The following is a 27,483-nucleotide window of genomic DNA, read 5'->3' on the forward strand; positions in this document are numbered from 1 at the left end:
ACCACATAAGGTTATTAGTGGATTTTTCAGCAGAAACTTCCTAAGCCACAAAGGAGGAGTGGCATGATATATTCAAAGTGCTGAATGGTAAAAGCCTGCAGCCAGGAATACTTTATCGAGCAAGGCTATAATTCAGAATAGAAAGAGAGGTAACGAGTTCCTCAGACAAACAAAAAAACTAAAGGAATCCTTAAGCACCAAACCAGCCCTATAAGAAATATCAAAGGGGACACTTTGAGTGGAAAAGAAAAACAAAAATGAAAATATGAAGGTAGGAAACACAAAAGCAGTAAAAATGACTATTTCTGTAAGACATCAGTCAAGGAATTGACAAAATAAAAGGATATAAAAATGAAACTACATACCTAAATTGTGGGAAGTGGAGGAGTAAAGAATGAGTTCAAACTTAAATGACTATAGACTTAATATAAACTGCTATAGGCAGAACATGTTAAAAACAAACAGAATGATAACCACAAATCAAAATCCAAAATAAATATGCAAAGAATAAAGAGAAAGAAATCTATATATATTATTAAATAAAACCACCAAATGATGAGAGAGAGAAAGACAAGAAAGAATAAGAGAAAATCTTCAAAAACAACCACAAACAAATAATAAAATGCAATAAATACATAGCTATCAAAAACTACTTTGAATGTAAATGGACTAAAGTTCCAATCAAAAGACATAGGGTGACAGAATGGATAAAATGAAGAACTCATCTATAGAGTGCCTGCAAGAGACTCATTTTAGATTTAAAGACACCTGCAGATTAAATGTGAGGTGATGGAGAAACATCTATCATGTATATAAATGTCAATAGAAAGCCAAGGTAGCAATATTTATATCAGACAAAGTTGACTTTAAAACAAAGACTGTAATAAGAGACAAAGAAGGGCACTACATAATAATACAGGGGACAATTCAACAAGAAGATATAGCAATTCTAAAAATGTATGCCCCTAACTTGAGAGAGCCCAAATACATAAAACCATTAATAAAAAACATAAAGCAACTCATTGATAATAATACAAAAATAGTAGGGGATTTTAACCCCATTTACATCAATGCGCAGATCATCTAAACAGAAAATTAACAAGGAAATAATGGCTTTGAATGGCACATGGACCAGATGGATTTGACAGATCTATTCAGAATATTCCATCATAAAATAACAGAGCACGCATTCTTTTGAAGTGTACATGGGACATTCTCCAGAATAGATCATATGTTAGGCAACAAAACAAACCTAGACAAATTCAAAAAAGATTAAAGTCATACCATGCATCTTTTCTGACCACAGCGATACGAAACTAGAAATCAACCACAAGAAAAAAATCTGTAAAGAACACAAATGCATAGAGCTTACATAACATGCTACTAAACAATGAATGAGTCAGTCAGGATATTAAATAAATGAAAAAGTACATGGAAACAAATGAAAATGAAAACATATTATTTCATAAACTTGGAGGTGCAGCAAAAGCAGTCCTAACAGGGAAGTTTATAGCAATACAGGTCTACCTTAAAAAGCTAGAAAAATCACAAAGAAACAACCTAACCTTACACCAAAAGGAAATAGAAAAAGAACCACAAACAAAGTCTAAAGCTAACATAAGGGAGAAAAAAAATAAAGATTAGAGAAGAAATAAATGAAATACAAACTAAAAAAAAAAAAAAATAGAACAGATCAATGAATCCAGTTCTTTGAAAAAAAAAATCAGTGAAATTGTAAGACTCTAGCCAGACTTAAGAAGAAAAGAGAAAGGGCCCAAATAAATAAAATCACAAGTGAAAGATGAGAAATAACATTCAACACTACAGAAATACAATTATGAGAATATTATGAAAAACCACATGCCAATAAATTGGACAACTTAGAAGAAATGGGTAAATTCCTAGAAATATGTAACTTACCGAGCCTGAAACAGGAAGAAATAGAAAATTGAAGAGACTGATAACCAGCAAGGATATTGAATCAGTAACAAAAACTTCCAACAAACAAAAGTCCAGGACCAGATGGCTTCATAGGCAAATTCTACTAAATATTTAAAGAAGAGATAACACCTATGCTTTTCAAACTTTTCCAAAAAAAAACTAATAGAAAAAGAAGGAAAACTAAATTCGTTCTCTGAAGCTAGCACTACCCTGATACCAAAACCAGATAAAGACATCACCAAAAAAGAAAACTATAGGCCAATATCCCTGGTAAACATGGATGCAAAAATCCTCAATAAAATACTTGCAAACCAAATCCAATGATACATTAACAAAAATCATTCACCATGATCAAGTGGGATTCATTCCTGGCTTGCAAGTGTGGTTCAAAATTTGAAAATCAAGGAACATGATACACCACATTAATAAAAAGAAAGGATAAGAACCATTTGATCCTTTCCTCTAAGGTTAGGAAGCAAACAAGGATGTTCACTCTCACCACTTTTATTCAACATAGTACTGGAAGTCCTAGCCTTAACAATCAGAACATAAAGCTGTAAAAGGCATCCAAATCGGTAAAGAAGTAAAACTTGTACTATTTGCAGATGATATGATACTATATACAGAAACCCTGGAAAACTCCACCAAAAAACAAAACAAAACAAAACAAAAACAAAAAAAAACCCAAAAAACAAACAAACAAAAAAAACAACTTCTGGAACTGATAAATGAATTCAGTAAAGTTGCAGGATACAAAATCAATCTATAGAAACCTGTTGTATTTCTATACACCAATAATGAAACAGCAGAAAGAGCGATTAAGAAAATAGTCCCATTTACAATTGTACCACAATGATACCTAAGAATAAACCTAACCAAAGAGGCAAAAGACCTGTCCTGTGAAAACTATAAAACCTGATGAAAGAAACTGAAGACAACACAAAGTGAAAGACATTCCATGCTCATTGATTAGAAGAAGAAATATTCTTAAAATATTACACTACACAAAGCAATCCACACACTTAAAGCAATTCCTATCAAAATGCCAATAGTATTTTTAATAGAACTAGAAAAAAACAATCCTAAGATTTATAGGGAACCACACACACAAAAAAATGGAATTGCCAAAGAGATATGGAAAAAGAAAAACTGGAGGCATCACCACTTTGGACTTCAAGTTATATTACAAAGCTGTAGTAATCAACACAGTATCATACGGACACAAAAATAGATACACATATGAATAGAACAAAAGAGAAAACCCAGAAATAACCCCACACTATATGTTCAACTAATCTTCAACAAAGCAGGGAAGAATATCTAATGGGGGGAAAACAGTATCTTCAACAAATGGTGTTGGGAAAACTGGACAGCAACATGCAAAAGAATGAACTGGACCATACACAAAAATAAATTCCAAATGCATTAAAGACCCAGATTTGAGACCTAAGATCAAAAAAAATTCTAGAAGAGAACAGGGGCATAAACTTCTCTGACATTGGCCATACCAACTTTTTGAAACAAAAGCAAAAGTAAACTCCTGGGACTATATCAAAATAAAAAATTTCTTTTTGAAAAATTTTTTAATGTTTATTTGTTTTTTGAGAGAGACAGAGCATGAGCAGGGGGTAAGGGGCAGAGAGAGAGAGAGACAGAGAGACAGAGACAGAGAGAGAATATGAAGCAGGCTCCAGGCTCTGAGCTGCCAGCACAGAGCCTGATGCGGGGCTTGAACCCATAGACTGCAAGATCATGACCTGAGCTGAAATTGGTCGCTTAACTGACTGAGCCACCAAGGTGTCCCAAAATAAAAAGCTTCTGCACAATGAAGGAAACAATCAATAAAACTAAAAGTTAACCTACAAACTAGGAAAACATATTTGCAAAAGACATATCTGATAAAGTGTTAGTATCCAAAATATATAAAGAACTTATAAAACTCAATACATAAAAACATATAATCCAATTTAAAAATGGGCAGAAGACATAAGCAGACATTTCTCCAAAGAAGGCATCCAGATGGCCAACAGACACATGAAAGGAAGCTCATCATCACTTGTCACTAGGGAAACGCAAATCAAAACTACAGTGCAATATCACCTTAAACTTGTCAGCATGGCTAAAATCCACAACCCAAGAAACAATAGGTAGTGACAAGGATATGAAGAAAAAGGAACCCTCTTACACTGTTGGTGGGAATTCAAACTGGTGCAGCCACTCTGGAAAACCGTATAGAGGTTTCTCACAAAGTTAAAAATAGAATGATCCTACCACCTAGCAATCTCACAACTGGGTATTTACCCAAAGAATAAGAAAACACTAATTCAAAGGGATACATGCACTCCTACATTTATACCAACATTATTCAAAACAGCCAAGATAGAAAAACAGCCCTGGTGTCCATCAATTGATGAATGGTTAAAGAAGTGGCGGTATGTATATACAATGGAATATTATTCAACCATAAAAAGGAATGAAATCTTGCCATTTGCAATGACATGGATGGAGCTGGAGATCATAATGCTGAGTGACATAAGTCAGTCAGAGAAAGACAAATAGCATACATGTCATTCACATGTAGAATTTAAGAAATAAAACAAACAAGCAAAGGAAGAGAGAAAGGAGGACAAACCAAGAAACAGACTCAATTATAGAGAACAAACTGATAGTTACCAGCGGGGAGGTGGATGGAGGGATGACTGAAATAGGTGATGGGGATTAAAGAGCGTACTTGTGATAAGCACTGGATGATTAAAATAAAAACTTAAAAAAGAATAAAAATATTAACTTCATTGAATCAAATGTTAATAAATTATATTTTCTTCTCTTTGTTTCTAACCAGAAAACTGATAAAATTTATTATTCTAAGCTTTGCCCTATGTTCATGTAATTAGAAAATAAAATAACTAAAAGCAAACTCATCATTTCATCCTAAAACTTTCTTTGTGCTTAGTGCACACTGGAGAATTAAAGTTAAAATACAAGAAATATTCCCAAATCTTTTTTTTTTTTAATTTTAGTACTTTAAAGAAAAATAATGAAATCTGTACTCAAAAGGTTAAGTCAAATTGTAAAATGTCTGGATACACATGCATTAGAAATGTTCCCAGAGTACAGCTAGTCCTAGCCCTCCATAATTCACTCCAAATTTTATAAAGGTACTATAAATACAGCTTATAATGTTCAAATATTGCACCTAAGTTCAAGTCATTTGAGAGGGCTGTTACCAGAACTTTCCATTCAGGGATGAGTAATGACTCATTAGTTTCAACCAAATGCCCCATTAACATAAAAATGAACTTGGCCATAGGAAAGGCTGTTAAATTCCACCCAGAATTTTAAGTATGGATTTAGAAATTCCCTTACAACATTAAATAACAGTGCCCATCATCAAAGAAGAAGTCATAATTGAATTTCTATATGTCAAAGGGAGACAATTTCCTCATTTAAGAGGCAAAAGTGAAAATCACAAGAATTCTAATTTACCTGAAACTTTAAGGCATTTTTTAATATTCAACAAATCATACCATGTTTCTTTAATAGCGACACACAATATTAAAGTCATGGATCACAGTGGGCATGCATTTATTCACTCATCCAAGTTTTCATTCAAGAATAATTACTTGAACACCAACTGACTGAAGGCATTTGGAAACAGGAGTAGTTCAAGAATTCTGGATTCTAGAATGTGAGTGGGAGAACAGGAGCTGAAGATGAAAAGGTAAAAAAGACCCAGATTTTCTTTTTCTTTCTTTCTTTCTCTCTTTCTTTCTTTCTTTCTTTCTTTCTTTCTTTCTTTCTTTCTTTCTTTCTTTCTTTTTTTAAGTTTAATTTGAGAGAGACAGAGACAGGGCAAGTGCAGGAGGAGCGGAGAGAGAGGGAGATAGAGAATCCGAAGCAGGAGCCATGCTGCCAGCACAGGGCCTGATGTGGGGCTTGAACCACAAGATCATGACCTGAGCCAAATTCAGTCGGATGCTCAACCTACTGAGCCACGCAGGCGCCGCGATTTTCTTATTTTTTGATTCGTATGGTCATGCCTTCAATTGGGAGTTCTAGAAAGACTGATTAGATAAAAAACATGATTCCCCTTTTAGGGCTTACATGCTGAACAACAGTAGCACCCTTAGAATATGTATATGTAAAATGTGGATATTTTAGGTTCTTCATTAAACATGGAAAAGAGAATTGACCTGGAGACTGAGACTATGTTTTAGATCTATGTGTAAATAATAGGTCTGTTGTCACACACAATTGAGGCTTCCTCCAGTACCTGATATCTGATTCTTCACTTGTTAGATTTTTGTTTGTTCTAAAGTTATGAAATGGAGAAATTAAGAGCATATGTGATTATATTTCTATAAACGCACTTTAACAAATAGGAGGAGATATAAATGTAAGATTTTGTAGTAAATCAATGATGAAGCAACACCTTTTTTTTAAATTTTATATCTGAGTTTGTTCATGGTGAGCTGAAAATGTCACAATTTTTCATTGTATCATCTGATCGCCAATTGGAACAATTATCCTCATTGTGTTTTTGCCTTGAAATCATTACTTTGTAAAGAAAAAAAATCACACAATTACCACATTTAGTCCTACTAATGAGGAGAAAACACAAAAATCAAAATCAGTGTATATTCCAAATCCATAAAACCTATGGAAACTACGGAGATTTTAAAAGTAAAAATACACAGATTTTATCACTTTTAAGAAATGTTCAAGTCTAATATTTGCGTGTAAATATATTTTCTAAAATATTTAATTATAATCATGTATCATTTACATTACACTGTCTCGATAACAAATTAGCTAGGAGAAAAGGAGAAAACAAAGTAATTAATTTATGCATTCACTGTGTCATTATTTAGGGCTCTGATTCTTTGCCTAACATGAATTTTCACTGTGGTAAATAAATATACCAAAAGGTGCAATTATCCAAACAAGGAGAAATGTGACATATGGATGTTCTACATGCTACTTGTGAATCCAGGGACAAGGAGATTGCAGGAAAAGTAATTGCAGGAAGGAACTAGAAGTAAAAATGTGAATTTCAGATTATAAAAGTATCAAATATTTTTATTCCGGATTCGTGGTTAAATATATATTTTTTAAATACATTCATAACAATGAAAAAGTTGACAGTATAATGCACATCCAAGTTGTCTATTTTCTTAAAGAATACAAGATACATAAGATCTATCCTAAGGACACCTGGGCGCCTCAGTCAGTTAAGTGTCTGACTTCAGCTCAGGTCACAATCTCACAGTTTGTGAGTTCGAGCCCTGCATCAGCCTCTGTGCTGACAGCTCAGAGCCTGGAGCCCACTTCGAGTTCTGGGTCTCCCTCTCTCTCTGCCTCTCCCTGCTCATGCTATCTCTCTTTCTCTTTCAAAAATAAATAAACATTAAAAAATGTATTCTAAAAATTCTTATAACAAGATATGGATTGTGACAATTTAAATATAAAGAATTTCATGCTCCACATCAATGCTTACCCATTATTCCTCCAGGTCAAAAGCTAGTGACAGCTGCAAAACTAATGGTATCACTGTAATTGAAACTGGCACAATAGGCTGAGTCAACTTACAATCTGCTCACTAGAAAATCTTATAACTTAGTGTTTGCAGAAGCTGACACTTGAAATGCTGAATTTTACAATACCCAGAATGGGACTATTTCCTAATAACAAAATGTGAAGCTAACAAGGTGGAGAAGAGAACCACCCTCAGCTGATTTTTATTTCAAACGATGAAAAGTGATTAATATCAATTTTGACCCTGTTCCAGGAGGAAAATTCCAACTTCTACTGAAGCCACTAAAATATTGATTTATTGAGAAAAACATGGGGATGAGGCAATTTGAAATTCAGGGAAGACATCAGGTTAGAATATAAGATGGGCAATTATAGTAAGATAATTGCAAAAATGTCATCATTTCTTTATTTCATCCACTTCTTATACATAATTTCTGCTATATAACTTTTGTCCTGCCCTCCTGATCTGATCCTTGGCTTGTTTATGTGACTTTCTTTACCAATGGAATGTTAGTAGACTGAATCAAGCAGAGCTTGAGAAAGAGCCTCTACGTCCATGTTTGCATCTCTGTAATAGGCATGAGAATATGCCTAAAATATCCAGTTAATGGATGAGAGACTTGAGTTTTGCCAAATAACCTCAGTTTGGGATAACAGATGAAGGCAAGCAGGTTAACCAAGAGGCAGAAACATGAGTGAGTCCAGCCAAGATCACCAGAGTGACTGAACCAACCACCTCTGAAGTCTGAAGAACAAACATATATTCTCCACACTCTTGAGATTTTCTGATTGCCCCACAGCAATAGCTTAATGATAAGTATCCTCACTGTATCTGGGCTTCTTTCAGACACTAAAAAAGATTGGATCACATAGAACCTGGATATAGACAGAAATGAGTGCCAAAGACTGAGTCCTGTGGTACTCTAGTATCCAGAAGTGAAAAGCAGGAGAACCTATCCAGGGGTCCAAACAATGAAGGTATGTTAGGGAGAAATCAATGGGAAAAGGGGAAAACCATGGAGGCAAGCAACAAAAATGTTTCAGAAGTGGAGTTGATAAAGAGGATATGTTAAAAACTGAAGAACAGAAGAATAATTCGAGAACTGACCTTTAAATCTGACAATGTTTCTACAATTAGTGACTTTAACAATAATAGATTCAATTGAATGGTGAAGGTAAAGTCCTAATGAAAGTGTATTTAAAAAGATGAGATTATGAAAAAGGTGATCAAAGAAAATATAGACAACTTTGTGAGAACTTTTTTTAGAGAGAGAGAGTGAGAAAAAGTGAGAGAGAGAGTGAGACAGAGGCAAAGGGAGAGAGAGAATCTTACGTAGGTTCCATGTCCAGCTCCAAGTTCCATCTCAGGACCCTGAGATCATGACCTGAGCAGAAATCAAGAGTTGGACTCTTAACTGACTGAGCCACCCAAACACACAGAAAACATTTTTTATAAAAGGGGGCATCAGAAAGATGAAGCAAAGGCTGAAGGTAAAATAGAGCCAAGTAAACTTCATGTGTTTGTTTTTGTTTACCTTAGGAGGACAACTGATAACGTACGCCTTTATGGAAAATAATGGGAAATATTAATTAGAAAAGAATGGATGATACACAGGACACAGAGGACAACTGCAGAACAAAAGTCAGAGATTAAAACAAACAAACAAACAAACAAACAAACAAACAAACAAACAAATAACAATGACCAGAAAACCATAGTTTAGTGCACAAGTAGAGGGTTTGTTCTGTCAAGTTTCCATCGTGTTCTTAATTTCATGCAAACATGTAGCCATATACCCAGAAGGCAAGAAACACTGAACTGGGTCAGAATTATCATTCTTTTCAATCTTTGAATGCTGACTAACAAACTTTTGTTTCATGGTCTAACTCAAAGGTTTTTCCATTAACATAGAATTAGCAAACACTGGAATTGGTTTACTCTAGCAATATAATTTATTATTTCCTAATCATTTATTCCATTTACATTTACAAACGTTTACTTATTGCTTTATTATTATTTATACAAATTAATAAATATTTCTAATGTATACATAAGTAATTTTACAATAAACATTATTCTGGCATTTCTATGTAGTGATAAATATTTTATATTTCTGATCTGATTTTATCATGCAATCCACCATAAAAATTAAAGGATTGTTGATTAACCATACTATGATTCTACACATTTCCCCAGAAATGCTTTAAAGAACTTTTGATGATCCTAAGAGACATTCAAATATCTAGTAAAATCACATCAATTCAGAATTGTATTTGTTTTTCTTACTACAATAGTGTTACAACACATTTGCAAAGTGCGTTACAAATACTTATTTTTGTTGAGTGCCAATAATTTGGGAACAGAATAATAAAGACTGTTTAAAAGACATGCTAGCATGAGTAAGTCAAAATAGGTGTTAAATATTCAAAAGTCACATAAATCTTTAGGATTTATTTACAATTGTTCTATTATCCATGTCTGTCATGTACATTTATATAGAACAAAGTATGTGAAGTAATGCTGTGTTGCACACATCCAAGTTTTTACCTGGTCACATATTCTGATAAATTTCATTTATCAATTTCAGATTGACATTGAGTATCTAAAGTGATAATCTGGGATGCCTAGTTGGCTCAGTTGGAAAAGCATGCAACTCTTGATCTCAAGGTTGTGAGTTCAAGCCCCATATTGGGTGAAGAAATTACTAAAAAAATAAATAAACTTATAATTACTTTAAATTTAAAAAAATTTAAAGTAAATAAAATGATAACTTTATTATTAAACAAACAAAAATAATACAAATATACAAATTTGAAGTAGACCTCTATGACAAAATTTAGGTTGTGTGATAAAGGTACTTCAGTGTTTTTGTAAACAATTTCAGGTAAAACAACATACACGGTTTATTAGAAAAATATAAAGTTTGAGTTAATAATATTGTCAGCATATTTTCTACCATAAAAAATTATATCAGCTTGACTCAAGAGAGCAAAATGACATACTACATGGTCATTATTAAAGAATTAAAAAATAATTGAAATGTAATCCAACAATCTTTCAGACTAATTCCTTAAATCAAATTAATAATGTATGCAAAAATTCTCAACAAAACGCTAGCAAATCTAATCCAACAGTTCATTAAAAGAATCATTTACCATGATCAAGTGGGATTTATTCTGGGGCTGCAAGAGTAGTTCAATATTCACTAATCAATCAATGAGATACACCACATTAATAAAAGAAAGGATAAGAACCGTATGACCTTCTCAATAGATGCAGAAAAAAGCATTTGACAAAGTACAACATCCATTCTTGATAAAAATCCTCAACAAAGTAGGGATAGGGGTGACATATCTCAGCATCATAAAGGCCGTATACCAAAGATCCACAGCTAACATAATCCTCAATGGGGAAGAACTGAGGACTTTTCCTCCATGGTCAGGAACAAGACAGGGATGTCCACTCTCACCATTGTTATTTAACATAGTACTGGAAGTCCTCGACCCAGCAATCGGACAACAAAAAGAAATACAAGGTGTCTAAATCAACAGGGAAGAAGTCAAACTTTCACTCTTCATAGACATGATACTCAACACCCAGAAATCTGTTGCATTTATTTTTTTTTACTAAATCTATTTATTTTGAAAGAGATGGAGAGAGAGCAAATCCCAACCAGGCTCCACACTGCCAGTGCTGAGCCCATTGCAGGGCTCAAACCCACAAACCTAGAGATGATGACCTGAGGTGAAGTAAGATGCTTAACCTATTGAGCCACCCGGGCACCCCTGCTGCATTCTATACACCAATAATGAAGCAGCAGAGAGAGAAATCAAAGAGTCAATCCTTGCAATTACACCGAAAACTGTAAGATATCTAGAAATAAACCTAACCAAAGAGGTCAAAGGTCTGTACTCTGGTGTTGTTAAAATGTCTATACTCTCCAAAGCAATCTATATATTTAATGCAATCCCTATCAAAATGTAGCCAGCATTTTTCATAGAGCTGGAGCAAACAACTGTAAAATGTGTATGCAACCATAAAAGACCCTGAATAGCCAAAGCAACCTTGAAAAAGAAAAGCAAAGCTGGAGGCATCACAATTCTGGACCTCAAGCTTTAATACAAAGCTGTAGTCACCAGTACAGTATGCTACTGAAACAAAAAAAAGAAACATATATCAAAGGCACAGAAAATCCAGAAATATACCCACAACTATATGGTTAATTAATCTTCAATGAAGCAGGAAAGAATATCCAATGGAAAAAAAAAGTCTGTTCAATAAACGGTATTGGGAAAACTGACAGATACATGCAGAAGAATAAACCTGTACCATTTTCTTACACCATACACAAAATTAAATTCAAGATGGTTGAAAGAACTAAATGTGAAACAGGAAACCATCAAAATCAAGCCTCTTAGGTATCAGCCATAGCTACTTCATACTACAAATGTCGCTGGAGGCAAGGGAAACAAAAGCAAACATGAAGTATTGGGACTTCATCAAGATAAAAAGACTTTGCACAGCAAGGGGAACAATCAACAAAACTAAAAGAGAGCCTACAGAATGGGAGGATATCTGCAAATAACATATCTGATAAAATTTATAAAGAATTTATCAAACTCAACACGCAAAAACAAATAATTCAGATAAGAAATGGGCCAAAGACATGAATAGACATTTTCCCAAAGAATACATACAGATGGCCAACAGACACATGAAAAGATGCTCAACAACACTCATCATCAGGAAAATACAAATCAAAACTGTAATGAGATATTACTTCACACCCGTCAGAATGGCTAAAATTAACAGCATAGGAAACAACAGATGTTGGTGAGGATGTGGAAAAAAGGGAACCCTCTTACACCGTTGGTGGGAATGCAAACAGGTGCAGCCACCCTGGAAAACAGTATGGCGGGTCCTCAGAAAGTTAAAGTTAGAGCTCCCTACAATCCAGCAATTGCTGGTACTAGGTATTTACCCAAAGGATACAAAAATACTTGCTTGAAGGGATACATGCAACCCGATGTTTACGGTAGCATTATCAACAATAGACAAATTATGGCAAGTTACTAAATGTCCAACAACTGCTGAATGAATGAATGATGAATGAATAAAGAAGAAGCAGTCTATGTGTGTGTATGTGTGTGTGTGTATATATGTGTGTATACATATATATATATATGAAATGGAATATATATATATATGAAATAGAATTTATATATGTATGTATAATGGAATACTATTCAGCCATCAAAAAGAAATCTTGCCATTTGCAATGACATAGATGGAGGTAGAGTGTATTACACTAAACAAAATAAGTCAGTCATAGAAAGATAAATATTATATGATTTCACTCATGTGTAGAATTTAAGAAACAAAACAGATGAACATAGGGGGAAAAATAAGAGATTGAGAGAGGCAAACCAGGAAACAGACTCTTAACTATAGAGAACAAACTGAAGGTTGCTGGAGGGGAGATGGGTGGAGGGTGGGCTAAATGGGTGAGGTGTATTAACGAGGGAACTTGTGATGAGCACAGGGTGTTATATGTAATTGATGAATCACTAAATTTTACTCTGAAACTAATATCACACTATATGTTAACTAACTACAATTTGAATAAAAACTTGAAACAAAAATAAATAAATAAATAAATAAATAAACATAAAAATACATGAAGAAAAATAATTAATGGAACCTTTGAATCTACAGACATCTAATTCTGCTTTAAAAATTACAGAAAAATAAATAAAATTTCCAAAAATTGATGAAACAGTTCTCATTTACATTATAAGAATGTGTAATACCCAGTATAAATCAAAATATACCATCTATTGCTTTCATAGGTGAAATCTTTCTCTTCCTGACAATAAGAAATTCATATAGATATATTCTCTCTTTTTACATTAAAACACTAATATCTGAAAGATTTCATTTGATAAATTTCTCATCTGAACACATATCCTTTGTAATTGCCTTGACTTCATTTCCCATTTCTCCTTCATGGCTACTAAGCTCAAGAAAATCATTTTGCTTTTTTTCCCTACCCACAAGCCAGTTTTTTCTAAGCATAAGATTAGTGTTAATGATAAATTTATGTTGTTAGTCTTATTCACATGTTCTCGACATTTTTAGCTTTTTAGCAAATTTTTAATTCATAACGTTAACAAATTTTACATCAGAGACAATAGGGCTTTTTTATATATATTTTATATACAATATATGTTTCTCCCATGAATTGTGAATTTTAAATTCCCATTTTCTTTTGCCTTCTAATACAAAGATCGCTTTTAAAATTTATTATCATATTTAGCAGCTTTCACATTTTATTTAGTCTAATCTACCAATCTTTTCCTTAGTGACATATTTTCCCTTTGGCTTTTATACTTAGAAAGCTTTCCTATCCCATGAGCTGACAATATTCTGCTATAATTCTTCATGGACTTTACATTTTCATTTTAAAAATTTAATTACTCACAGTCATCTGAAATTTATGTTGTGGTACCTGTGTTAGGAAACCAAATCAATTCATCACATAAACTCCTACTACTCTAATATAAAACAAACAAAAAAGTACAAAAAGACAAATGAGAGACTAATTATACAAATAAATGTAGATGGAGAAATCCTCCAGGAGAAATCCTGGAGAAATTATGATGGAAGAGGTATCTTACACTATGGGAAGATAGTTCAGCAAATACCCGTAAATATAAAGGATGGAAAAGAAGGAAATAAATAGCACTCATTATTTCAGATGATATTTACAAAATTATCCAAAAGTATACGTAGAATGTTAATTAAATGCATATTAAATACTTTTAAAAATAATAGTAAATACGAAAAATACAAATCTTGAAGTTTTTAGATAACATCTACCCATTTGAAGGATTTTTTATAAAATGATTCTTTTTTTAAGCTTATTTATTTATTTTAAGAGAGAGAGAGAGAAAGAATGCGTGCATGTGCACCAGTGTGTGAGCAGAGGAGGAGCAGAAGGAAAGATAGAGAGAGAATCCCAAGCAGGCTCCACACTGTCAGTGCAAAGCTCCAAGTGGGGCTTGATCCCACAAGCAGTGAGATCGTAACCTGACGGAGATCAAAAGCTGGATGCTTAACTGACTGAGCCACCCAGTTGCCCCTATAAAATGATTCTTAAAAGTGTCTTTAATTTGGCATTTTTAAGGTGATTGAAATCTATCTAAAATTTACTGAATCCAGATACTTATATACACATGCTGGGAAATAATTTTCCTTATGCCTGTCATATTTTCCATATCTTATAAGCAGATGTACTGATTGTTCAGAAGCAATATGGAAATATTATCTCCCTCCGGAGAAAAGAGCTGATTTACTACTATCTACTCTGAAAGATCCTGGTTTCCTAACTTCATTTTCTGTAGCACAACCCACTGTGTATGTGGGCATTGTCTGTCCTACTTATTGTTCTGTGATAATTGAGGTTCTGAGAATCTGAACAATTGCTGATACGCTGGCTATTTGTATTGCTATCTGTAATAGCAATATAATAAAGTCCTTTGTCCCTGACTCCATAGTTTGGTGTCTTCTGTCAGCAGCCATAAAATTGTGCCAGGCTAAATGGTTACCTTTCAAGTTGGGCAAAATCTCAGAACCTTCACAGTTCTTGACAATATGGTGATGTTGAACTATAAAGTTTCTACAGATGGGTCAGTAGTTTAGATTACTCCTTTGTCACTTGAAGAAAATAATTCTATTTATCAAAATGACCACACCAACATTGCATTATAGTTTGACACCTATTGCTACCTTCAGTTCTAGACATCATCTTTTCTAGCCACCATATCTGTACCAAGATATGGTACCAAGATATGTTTTCCTTTGCCCTGGGTCCTTATAATTACTCATAAAGTTCTTTTGAAATTCTGTCTAAGCACCTGTTTAAAGGATTGTATTGATAAAATGATTACTATTTAATTTATACAAAAGACTTGGCATTCTTCCATTGAGCGCTTTCTGCTGATCTGTTGGAATGACTGCCTCATCACGCATCAGTTCTGTCTCTAGTACTGACCTGTTAGTTCAGAGCTGCAACTCTTGAGCAGATTACTTCTTTTAGCCTCTGTCAGAATTTTGACCTTTGTCACTGGAAGAGCACTGTGCGTGTGTGTGCATGTGTGAAAAGTGTCATTTCTTCCTTTGGTTCACACTGAAAATGGGTTATTACCCCATTAGCACTTTGATTCTGGGGAAAACTAGATCAGGGTGCTACTGCATAACTTATTTAGCCCAGATAACACTTGTAAAAATTGTCACTTCCATTTCATGATTTGAACAACTTTGTAAGAAAGAGAAACCAAATACTTGGATACAGTGCTCCTTTTGAGAAAATGGAAATTTGAAGACTTTATATGACATAAAAATGCATTATAATATATATGAGTATATGGATATATAACAAACATATAGTACTGACTATATATTAATATTTTGTGTTCAGTATTTAATATTATTGTATAAATATTATATTAATATATGCTATTGAATATTATATATTCAATGCATTATATTGAATATTATATATTCAATGCATTATATTGAATATATAAGTATTAATAGGTAATTTTGAATATATACAACAGAATATCAAAGATATTAGCTAACATTTATTGAATGCTCTTTACATATTTGGCACTGCTCTGTGAATGTTGTATCATTAACTCCCCAGATCTTCAAAACACCTTATAGAATCAGTATTATATTACTCATTTTACATTATGAAAAACTGAGTCTCACAGAAACTGAGTGATAAAGTCAACATTAAATATTGAGTCCTGCAACACCATGTTCAGCACTTTAAAATTATATCTATTACCCTATATTTTTCACTAAGAAAGACATGCTATGTTAGAAATTCATTCATATTAAAATGTGATCCTCTTGAAAAATAAAAATTTGAAACACATCATAATATTATAATTAAATTGTATCTAATCCATGCCATAGAAAAGATTTGCTATTTACTAAACTAAAATAAATCAATTTACCAAAGTAAGGAGGAAAAAAAAAGTCAAGAATACATTATCTCTTTTTGGGTAAAAATGGATCAACTTAGTTTGATTAATTATAAAATGCATCTTCAAACCTTCTGTTCTTTCTCTCCTGTATTTTCTATCTTATTTTGAGCCATCACATAAATGAGTGATCACATCACATAAATGACTCACCATGATATACTAGGCAGGATTTTAAGGTGGGCTCCCAAATGCACCTCTTCACTGTGAATGCAGGTGGAATCTACAGATATGATGAGAATGTTGCCCTCATGTAAATTAGTTTACATTTTATGGCAATGGTGATGGGACAGTCCCTCCTGTGATTATGTTACGCTACATAGGACTCTTTACTAGCAAACTGGAGAGGGAGGTAAAGTTAGACAGATGTGCTCCAGCTGAGTTGGAAGAAAGCCAGGTTGTGAACTGCCTGTGGTGGGAGGAATGGTAAGGAACCAACAGGAAGCCTATGCAAACTAAGGAAAGTCCCTGGTCAATACCTGGTAAGAAAATAGGAATATTCATCAAACTACTGTAAGGAAATAATTATGATTTTGCACCTCCTATAACCAAATAAACAACATGCTTTTTATGTCTTCTTTTCCCACCATGAGATTCCATTAACTGAGGTTTGATAACAGCTTCCCACACTTGTTAGGATTAGAGGTTGACTTTTTAAAAATATGATTAAAAGGTATAACAAATTTAAAGAATATTCTAGATAAAATATCATACTGTATGTAAAGGTATAATTTTCATTGGAATATTGAATAAATTTTTAATGCATTTTGTAACCTGTTTTCCTATGTGGTAGAGGGAAATTTACCAAAAATCCATCTTAAAACTGAAAGCCGTGTAACAAGTACTGACATTGGGATTATACAACAATTATTTTTCCATGGGAAATATAATTTTATCTAATAGAGTATTCATATTTATGAATCAAAATAATTGATGCTGTTTATTATTCCTATTGAAATCTTTGTATTTTATCTACATTTACTTTTTATGATATTAAATGATACCCTGTTAAGGCACATAACTATTTTTATAAGGAAGAAATAACTTAGGATTTAATTTTTTGTGTTATGCCATGATACTTGTAGTCAAATAATAAACATAAAGTTATGTTTTTCTAGCTTACTACATTTTAGAAGGGGGAAATCAAGATACTTCAAAATTTAATTTCTTTTTTTAAAATATATTCTTAAGTTAGCTAATATATAGTCTTGGCTTCAGGAGCAGATCCCCATGATTCATCACTTACATACGACACCAAGTGCTCATCCCAACAAGGGCCCTCCTCAATGCCCATCACCCATTTTCCCCATCCTCCTAACACCTCCATCCCCCTTAACCCCCAGTTTATTTTCTGCATTTGAGAGTCTCTTACAGGTTGCATCCCTTTCTGTTTTTATCTTATTTTTCCTTCCCTTCCCCTGTGGTCATCTGTTAAGTTTCTCAAATTCCACACATGAGTGAAATCATATGATATCTGTCTCTCTCTGGCTGACTTATTTTGTTTAGCATAGTACCCTCCAGTTCCATCCACGTTGTTTCAAATGTCAAGATTTCATTCGTTTTCATTCGTTGAGTAGTGTTCCATTGTATATACATACCACATCTTCCTTATCCATTCATCAGTTCATGGACATTTGGATCTTTCCATAATTTGGCTATTGTTGATAGCACTGCTATAAACATTGGGATGCATGTGCTCCTTCAAATCAGCCCTACTGTATCCTTTGGATAAATTCCTAGTACTGCAATTGCTGGGTCACAGGGTAATTATATTTTGGGGGAACCTCTAATTAATTTGTGGGGAACCTCTAGAGTGACTGCACCTGTTTGCATTGCCACCAACACTGCAAAAAGGTTCCCTTTTCTCCATATCCTCACCAACATCTATTTTTTCCTGAGTTGTTCATTTTAGCCACTCTAGCCATTTTAGCCACCAGTGTGAGGTGATATCTCAACATGGTTTTGATTTGTATTTCCCTAATGATGAGCGATGTTGGGCATCTTTTCATGTGTCTGTTTGGCATTTGGATGTCTTCTTTGGAAAAGTGTCTATTCATGACTTTTGCCCATTTCTTCACTGCATTATTGTTTTTTGGGTGTTGAGTTTGGAAAGGTCTTTATAGTTTTTTTGATACTAACCCTTTATCTGATATGTCATTTGCAAATGTCTTCTCCAATTCTTTAGGATGCCTTTTAGTTTTGTTGATTTTTTCCTTCACCGTGCTGAAGCTTTTTATCTTGATGAGGTCCCAATAGTTCATTTTTGCTTTTATTTCCTTTGCTTTCAGAGACGTGTCAAGTACGAAGTTGCTGTGGCCCAGGTCAAAGAGGTTGCTGCCTGTTTTCTAGGACTTTGATGGTTTCCTGTCTCACATTTAGGTCTTTCATCCATTTTTGAATTTATTTTTGCTTATGATGTAAGAAAGTGGTCCAGTTTCATTCTTCTACGTGTTATAAAATCGATGTACAGAAATAAGTTTCATTTCTATACACCAATAATGAAGCAACAGAAAGAGATATTAAGGAATCAATCCCATTTACAATTGCACGAAAAACATATAATACCTAGGAATAAACCAAACCAAAGAAGTAAAAGATATGTACTCTGAAAACTATAGAAAGCTTATGAAGGAAATTGAAGAATACACCAATAAATGAAAAAAACATTCCATGCTCATGGATTAGAAGAACAAATATTGTTAAAATGCCAATACTATCCAAAGCAATCTACACATTCAATGTAATCCCAATCAAAATAGCACCAGCATTCCTCACAGGGCTAGAACAAACAATCCTAAAATTTGTGTGGAACCACAAAAGATCCTGAATATCCAAAGTAATGTTGACAAAGAAAACCAAAGCTGATGGCATCACAATCCTGGACTTGAGCCTGTATTACATACAAAGCTATAATCATCAAAATAGTATGGTATTGGCAAAAAACAGACACGTAGACCAATGGAATAGAATAGAGAGCCCAGAAATGGACCCACAAATATATGGCCAACTACTCTTGAACAAAGCAGGAAAGAGTATCCAATGGAAAAAAGTCTCTTTAGCTAATGATGCTCAGAGAACTGGACAGCATCAAAAATTATTTTTTTAATCAAGCATATAGTATATTTTCTTATAAGCTACCAATTATAACAACTTATCACAATGTATGGTATTTGAATGTATGAAACACACAAAAAATCTTTCACATATAATTAGAATCTTAAATTATCACTGTCTCAAACTTCATTCTAACATTCAAAATAAAAATGATAAATTATAGCAATTGACATACACAATACATTTAGCAACATATATGAAAGAAAGAAATTCAATGTGAAATGAGAAGTTTAATATTTCAATTTCTGGGGAATAGAATACAATCTTCAACATTATCCTATCTTTTCCACATGAGGCACAAAGATTAAATAGTTTGTATATCACTGGTTCTAGCAATTTTTCATGTTCATCTTAATATTCCTTTTATCCTATATGAGTGGTTTTATGTTTTTAAAAATACTTCATAAAGAAACTACTTCAAGAAAGTAAAGATTTTTCAGCAAAGAAAATATGCTTAAAAGAAAAATAATGTTACCTAACATTTATGGCTTTTTCAAAGAAAAGTCCTTAAATTTCACTAAATCTTACCTTTTCCAGGTAAATATCAATTAATATCACAAGTTCTAGGTGGTTAAACATAGCCTACGTCTGCCCATTAAGACACCGAGTGGCGTTTTAATTCTTGGAAAGTGGGAGATGCATTAAATTTGTCCTCATTACTGATGAAATTATTAGATATCCTATATATCAGGTGAGTTTTACAAGCATGTAGTAACTACTTTCCATATGCCAACAGGCATGTTTGCAAAATAAGTAAAATCGATTCTATACCCTTAAGCTTCTCATAGCCTAGTGTGAGCAAAACCATACAAAATGGTAATATATAGTATCGTGGCAAGGTGTGTACATATCTGAGCACATAGAAAAAACATCATTGAACATTTTGGGCTCAATTCTAGATTCCCTAAATGACTTTCCAGAAATGATTAAGGCTTGCACGAAGTCTGGAAGAATAAGAAATTCATGGGTCACAAAGGTGTGTACAGGTGTTCAGGGCATAAGAGACAGAGATGTACTGTAGAAGAGTTTAAATAGCATAGTACATGTAGAAATTTAATTCGTGTTCATGTGACTATTTTATGAATTAAGGTAATAGGTGAGAAACAATACTGGAAAACCATGTAGCTGTGGAGGTTGTGTATGCTACACTGTGCCGAAATATTGAAAACTCTGAAAGCATTTACAAATTGATAGTACTATTGAAGCTTTGTTGTGAGCACCATGAAAGTGATTTATATCTTCCTGGATAATAGAGGTAAAACAACTCAAAATTTAATACACTCTTGTTTAAAGCCATCCACATATTTATTATAATACTGTGTCCTTTAACTTCATTCTGTAGATGATATTTATGAAAAAGGTGTCATTCTCTAATTTGGGATTTTGAACACTTCCAACTCTTTAAAAGGGAGAAAAGACAATCATGACTTAGAAGGTCAGTTTAGGATTAGGATGTTTCTGTGCCTAAGTAGGTTGACTATGAAATATGAAAGGCAAAAGATTTGAATTTGATCAAGAGGAGAAAATGTCTTTACATGTATGACATCTGTGGGTTTTTTTAATGTAATATCTTTCATTTATTCTTAGAAGTATTTAAGGTGATGATCCATTAACTTCTTTTATGAACCCAACTTACCTTTATTGCTACCAACCTGTTTAATATATGTGATTTAATTACATAAATTTCTCTTGCTACAATTCAACTGTCTGGTCAGAAGTATAATTAACTTGATCCTAGATTATAAACTCTTCATGAAATTTCATGGTACTGCAATTTAAATTTTTAAAGCTTAGGAATCGAAAAGAACCCCTAAAATTAAAAATCACTAATGCCATTTTTTTGTTCTCAAGGATAAACTTTTAGTAAACATCTGTGACAGATAGTTAGACAGAATAGTAAGTAGTATAAATATTCATTTGTATGCCAAGTATTTAAAAAGGACAAAGAATATATAGGTCACATATAATATACATAAGAATGGGGGCTCTTGGGTGGTTCAGCCCTTTGAGCATCCAACTATTGATTTTCGCTCAGGTCAAGATCCCAGTGTTCTGGGATCAGGTCTGCACTGAGTGTGGAACCTAAAAGTAAGATTCTCTCTCTCTCTCACAACCCCTCTCCCCCACTTGCATTCTCTCTCTCTCTCTCTTTCAAATAAGTAAATAAATAAATAAGAATACATTTCAGCTTTTATGTTCATATTGTTTTAATATACGTTATCAGTAATTTTTATTTTTTAATACTCTTTGTACTAAACTCTATGTGATCATATCCATTTAACTATAAATGGAATTACGGTTTATAGTTAGATATAAAATGTCTCGAAAATGTATATGGTTTACATTTGTAGATAATTTAAACATATCTTTATGGGTTTACATTTGTAGGTCTGGTTCACATTTGTAGAAGATTTAAACATATTTTTATGGGTTTACATTTGTAGGTCATTTAAACATATTTTTATATTAACCTTAATTTTTTGCTAAAGTATTGCTCATTACATTTTTCATATAATTTTCTAGGGTGAGAAAATACTTGTAAAATGTTTAGCACTGTGATCGGCCCAAAGAAATAACTCCGTAAATGTTACCTAGTAATAGTAGTGTTATTAGCCAAATTTTTGTACTTCTGAATTCAAATGTGAAAATGATTTAACTGGATATTTTCTAAAGGTGAACATTTTAACCCTATGTTTTCTTAATTGCTTGGTCATACAGATCAATAATCATTAAGGCATAACAACTACCTTGTGTTTGAAGTGAGTTTTCAAGACTGTAATTTTAAGTCTGTTACTGATCATTGAATTGGCTCACTGATTATGCTGAAATTATTTATTGAGATTCTCATAAACATTAGAGTAACCACTTACTATCATATATATAATATTTATATATACATGATCCACAATATGCTTTCATTATATTACTTTGTTTCCACAATAAATGATTCTAAAAGGGTAAAATATCCCATAGTATGTAACTATATGCTCTTTTACCTATAAAGAGTGATTATGCATCTTTGAAGCAAAATGCAAAACAATTCTATTACACAAAATAGCTTTTCAGTAGAAACTGGAATATATTTTGAGTTGTTTGGTAGATTTAGAAAAGATATAAGCACATTTCTCATTGTGTGTTCCGTAGAACACAATCTTAATCAGGTTTATCTCAATGAAATTTTGAAAAATGGTTATATGACTATCCAACATGGTATACATTAGTTTTTCTCAAATTTATTGTTTCACAGAACACTGTTTTACTCATTTGTTTTTATTAACATAAACAAATGAAAAAGTCCTATAAAACAAACTTTGGGAAATAGTGACAAGATATATAGAGGTGTATGATAGACAGTAATGAGAAAAGATAAAGATATATACAGCTAGTTTTAATGGGGAAATTTTCCACACAAATTTAAAAACTCACAACTTGGACATCAAGAAGTTTAAAAGAAAAATGTTTCAAGTCAACCTGATCAAAATTTAGGAAACAGGGACAGTTTTTAAGTAAATGGGCTGTAATAGGACAATAAAGGATTTTAATATTCTGTGAAGATCAGAGACTGACTTACATTTATCATTTATTTATTCTATTTTGGATTTGCAATTGGAATTGAAATGCATATGCTAGGACTTCACTCCACAGTGTGATTCAGGATATGTAATTTGAGCCAAGAATTCTATATTTTACATTTTAACAAATTATCCAGATGGTTCTGATATGTGTGGTCCAGTGTTGGCAGATTGAGAAACACAGATAAATTCACAACTATTAGTAATAAATAGAAATCTCATAAATTCTAATACACAAGGACGAGATTTAAGGACATTTTAAAAGATTAAGATGAAAGGTAAACCATAAGAAATACAGTCAACGGTATTCTAATAGGGTTGTATGGTGACAGATGGTAACTATACGTGTGATGAGCACAGCGTCTATAAGCTTGTTGGATCACTATGTTGTACACCTGAAACTAATGTAACAGCATGTCTCAACCACACTTTAATTAAAAAAAACTGTAAATGATTATATACAGGAAGATGGAATGAAAATAAATGAGATTCAGATATTAGGATCATCTGAAAAATAAAATGAAAACATAAAAAAATCATGCAGGCATAAATTTAGAGGAAATGTCCGGATTAGTAGATTCAGGAGGGTCCAGAGTTGGAATTTGAGGTAATTGTGATATGACTGCTTGGATTCAAAACGTAGGGGTGTTGGGGCACCTGAGTGCTCAGCCAATTAAGCCACCCACTATTGATTTTGGCTCAGGTGATGATCTTACAGGTTGTGGGATCAAGTCCTGCTGTTAGGCTCTGCGCTGACAGCAGAGCCTGCTTTGGATTCTTTCCCCCTCTCTCTCTGCCCCTCGCCCACTCACATTATCACGTGCACGCACGCCTACCCCCTCACCCCCCAAAGTAAATAACCAAACATTAAAAAAATGTAAGGGTGTGAAAAACGGGCTTTGAAACTTTTAACTACATTTCCCGGACGTCACTGTATGATAGTCCTGCCTTATCTGCAGTTTCACTTTCTGCAGATTCGCTATTGTCGGTTTAGGTTACCTGGCGTGAACTGGGGTGTCTGAGCCAACGGTCCTTCTGACGAATCATCAGAGGTTCAATTGTAGCATAACTCTACACTACAGTGCCTACGTCATTCCTCTCACTTCGTCACGTAGGCATTCTATCATCTCACAGCGTCATAAGGTAGGTGAGTATAGTACAGTATTTTGAGAGAGAGCGAGCGCCGCAGTTCGCATAACTTTAGTTACAGTATATTAGTATAATTATTCATTTTATTGTTAATTTCTTACTATGCCTAATTTATAAACTAAACTTTAGTATGTATGTATAAGAGAAAATAAAGTATATACAGAGTTTGGTACTATCCATGTTTTTAGGCACTCACTGAGGGGCCTGGAACATAGCCAAGAGGATATGAGAATGAGAGGCCACCACACCTGCTGGCCTTGACAGTATTATTGGCCATGGTTAAATTAATAACAACTCAGAGCTACTCCCTCTAGAAGATGTTAGCTAGTGTGGCATGGTGTGGTAGGATAAATGACGCCCATCTTTTCCTCTCCCCTCCCACCCGTTACCAACCCGATATCTCTCGAACCGCTGAATATGTCACAGGACATGACAAAAAGAACCTTGCAAATGTAATTAAGCTTAGCAAATTTTACATGGGGAAGGGGAAATCAGAGAGATTTCAACAATGAGAAAGATACAGTGCAGCAGTTGCTGGCTCTTACACTTAGGGCCCAAGAACAAGGAAGAGAGAGGTCTTTAGGACCAATGGGCACTAGTTTCTTTCCCGAGCCTTCTGATAAGAGACCAACCAGCTGACATTTTTATTTCAGCCTTGCGAGACCCTGAACGGAGAAACTAGCAGAGATCACCAGGACTTCTCAGCACCAGGACTGTGAGTTAGTATATTTTTGTTTTAAGATGCTAAATTTGTATTCATTTGTTAAGTACCAATAGAAAGCTAGTAAACATGGTGGAAGGTGCTATCACAAATCAATGCTTGAAGATGTTCTGTAGCATGAATACCAATCCCTCAATACTATATGGATGTCTAACCTTATATTTTAAGTCAGGACCTCCAAAACATTTAAGTGTCATAAAGATATATGAATACATTTTTACAAAGCAGAAAAGACAGAAATTTAATGTGCATCTAGAAAGAATGGAGAGCTTTGAAAATAGTTTTGAGTGTATTTCATGACACTTGAAAAGCAGAAAAGACAGAAATTTAATGTTGTGCATCTAGAAAGAATAGAGAGCTTTGAAAATAGTTTTGAGTGTATTTCATGACACTTGACAGCCAAACCAGAAAACTCGGCAACATCTTAACTCATGTTCCAAGTTACTACATTTTTGGTATACTTAGTACTTACTGAAAGAATCAACCAGCCTAAAATATATTTATATTTTGATGAACAGAGTACAGGTTTTCTATTAAGGAGCCTCTAATAGAAAATTATTGTATTACTAACTCCTTCAATATTGCCAAAATTATACTTAAAATTAAACCTTTGTGTTTGTAGTGTTTTAAACTATGAATTAAGTTGCCAAGATAAAATACTCAATTATGGTGAAATCACCCTAGAAAAATAAGGATTATTACTAGCACAACGGAGGAAAATAAGTGTTAGAACGCAGCCTCCACTGCCAGACAAAAGATAGTTAAGAAATGTATTAGGTAGAAAATAGTGTAAAAACTGCTGTGATGTGTCATTATTTAGGGTATAAAAAGGAGAAAATATTTTTACTCATTTGTTTGCTAGAGGATTTTTTTTCTAGTGAGAAAGATAGCACTAAGATGAAATGTTTGTTTTAAAACTTTCCTCACATGCAAACTGTTAACCTTTATACTAAAGCAAGTCTACTTTATATCTGTTTTCCAGTGTGCTCTTTAAACATATCATATTTTGAATTATAATGTGCTTTAGAAAGTAACCACCCCTGCTACTGTATTTATGTATCTGTTATGATAATTTTATATCTCGTGTGATGCATTCTGGTAATATGGTCCCCTGGGGAGGTGAGTTGATATCTGATATGCTATTCCTGTAGGTAGGGAGGGACTCTTCCCTAAACTAGGTGCAACTTAAAGAAGTAATTACAAGTCCATGAACTCCATCTGAGACCTTTGGGAATGGAGTATTTTTACCGTCAGAATTTTTTTCACATTGTAAATAGGGAACACATGCAGATTCTATACATTTTTAACGCCATCAGCAGAGCCTGTGGTACACTGAATTATCAAACAATCTTTGCAGAATGAAACTTGAGTAACCACACTATGTGGATAAATAGGGGTTATTAGTGGCCTCCAATTAGTTCCGGTCATGTTTTGATGCCAAATGAATTTGTACCAACTTCCAGGTAAAACCTTAGTGTCAAGAACTTCTTGGTTTTCCTTTATGGTTTTAGGTATTTAGGTATGGTTTTAGGTAACACTTTATGATTTTAGGGATTATGGATATGTGGAACTGTAAAGTCTGGCTTAGAATGGAAGACATAAACTCATGTCTCTTAATAGACTGTTTTTCTTGACTCTTAACTTGCAGAGAAGACAGATTACCAGGTTATTTTCTGGCAGAGAGGCAAAATACACAGGAAAATAGGGTGGAGTCTGTGATGCCTGAATCTCAAATCATACCTAATTTCCTGTTACTCTCATATTCGGTTCACTTTTGGGAATGTCTAACCCCATAATGGTTTCATGGTCTCATCTCCTAAGAAGACTTAAGGGAAAGATTTTCCTCTCTTCAGGTACACTGCAAGTGAAACATTAAAGCATACCAATTCCATCATTTTATTGTATGTTAATGATGATTAACGTGACCCTCAGGATAAGATTTGAGCTAACAGGATAAATAATATTTTCCTGTCTGGTGATTCTTCTACCATTTCCACCCCAGAGAAGTTTGGTTTGACTCAATTACACTGGGCAGTGGTCATTTTATGTTAATATCACTTACCTTCATAATATACTTTAAACCCATGAGCGCTAACTGCAAAATCACTGGTCAAACGTAGTGAGAACACAGATTTGGTACTTGTCACTGGCGGTGGCAGATGGAATCCTGTTAACCTAAAAACATAAATGAAATTAATTGTTAGTGTTATAGACATTTTACCTAATAGAGTTGAAAGAGCATTAAAAGTCATTTTATCAAATCCCCAAGCTTTGTATAAATAAGTGTGTATGTGTGTGTATGTGAGGGTTTATAAACGAATTTATGTTGATTAAAACTCACTCATCAAAAACAATTCCTGTAGGTATATATAAATATACGGTTATTTACATATATAT

At 33.5% G+C, this 27,483-nt stretch overlaps 1 protein-coding gene across 6 annotated transcripts in view; it reads right to left on the reverse strand.

The window, feature by feature from the left end:
* Positions 1-27,483, reverse strand: part of CSMD3 (CUB and Sushi multiple domains 3) — a 1,247,213-nt gene that overhangs the window by 1,026,090 nt on the left and 193,640 nt on the right. For all 6 annotated transcript variants that reach the window (XM_053896606.1, XM_019467839.2, XM_019467838.2 and 3 more), the window contains exon 3: positions 27,149-27,261. In XM_053896606.1, coding sequence (XP_053752581.1) covers positions 27,149-27,261 — 113 coding nt within the window. The remainder of the gene's footprint in view (positions 1-27,148; positions 27,262-27,483) is intronic.

Source organism: Panthera pardus, unplaced genomic scaffold (assembly GCF_024362965.1).
Source record: "Panthera pardus isolate Hobbes unplaced genomic scaffold, ASM2436296v1 HiC_scaffold_7, whole genome shotgun sequence".
NCBI lineage: Eukaryota > Metazoa > Chordata > Mammalia > Carnivora > Felidae > Panthera > Panthera pardus.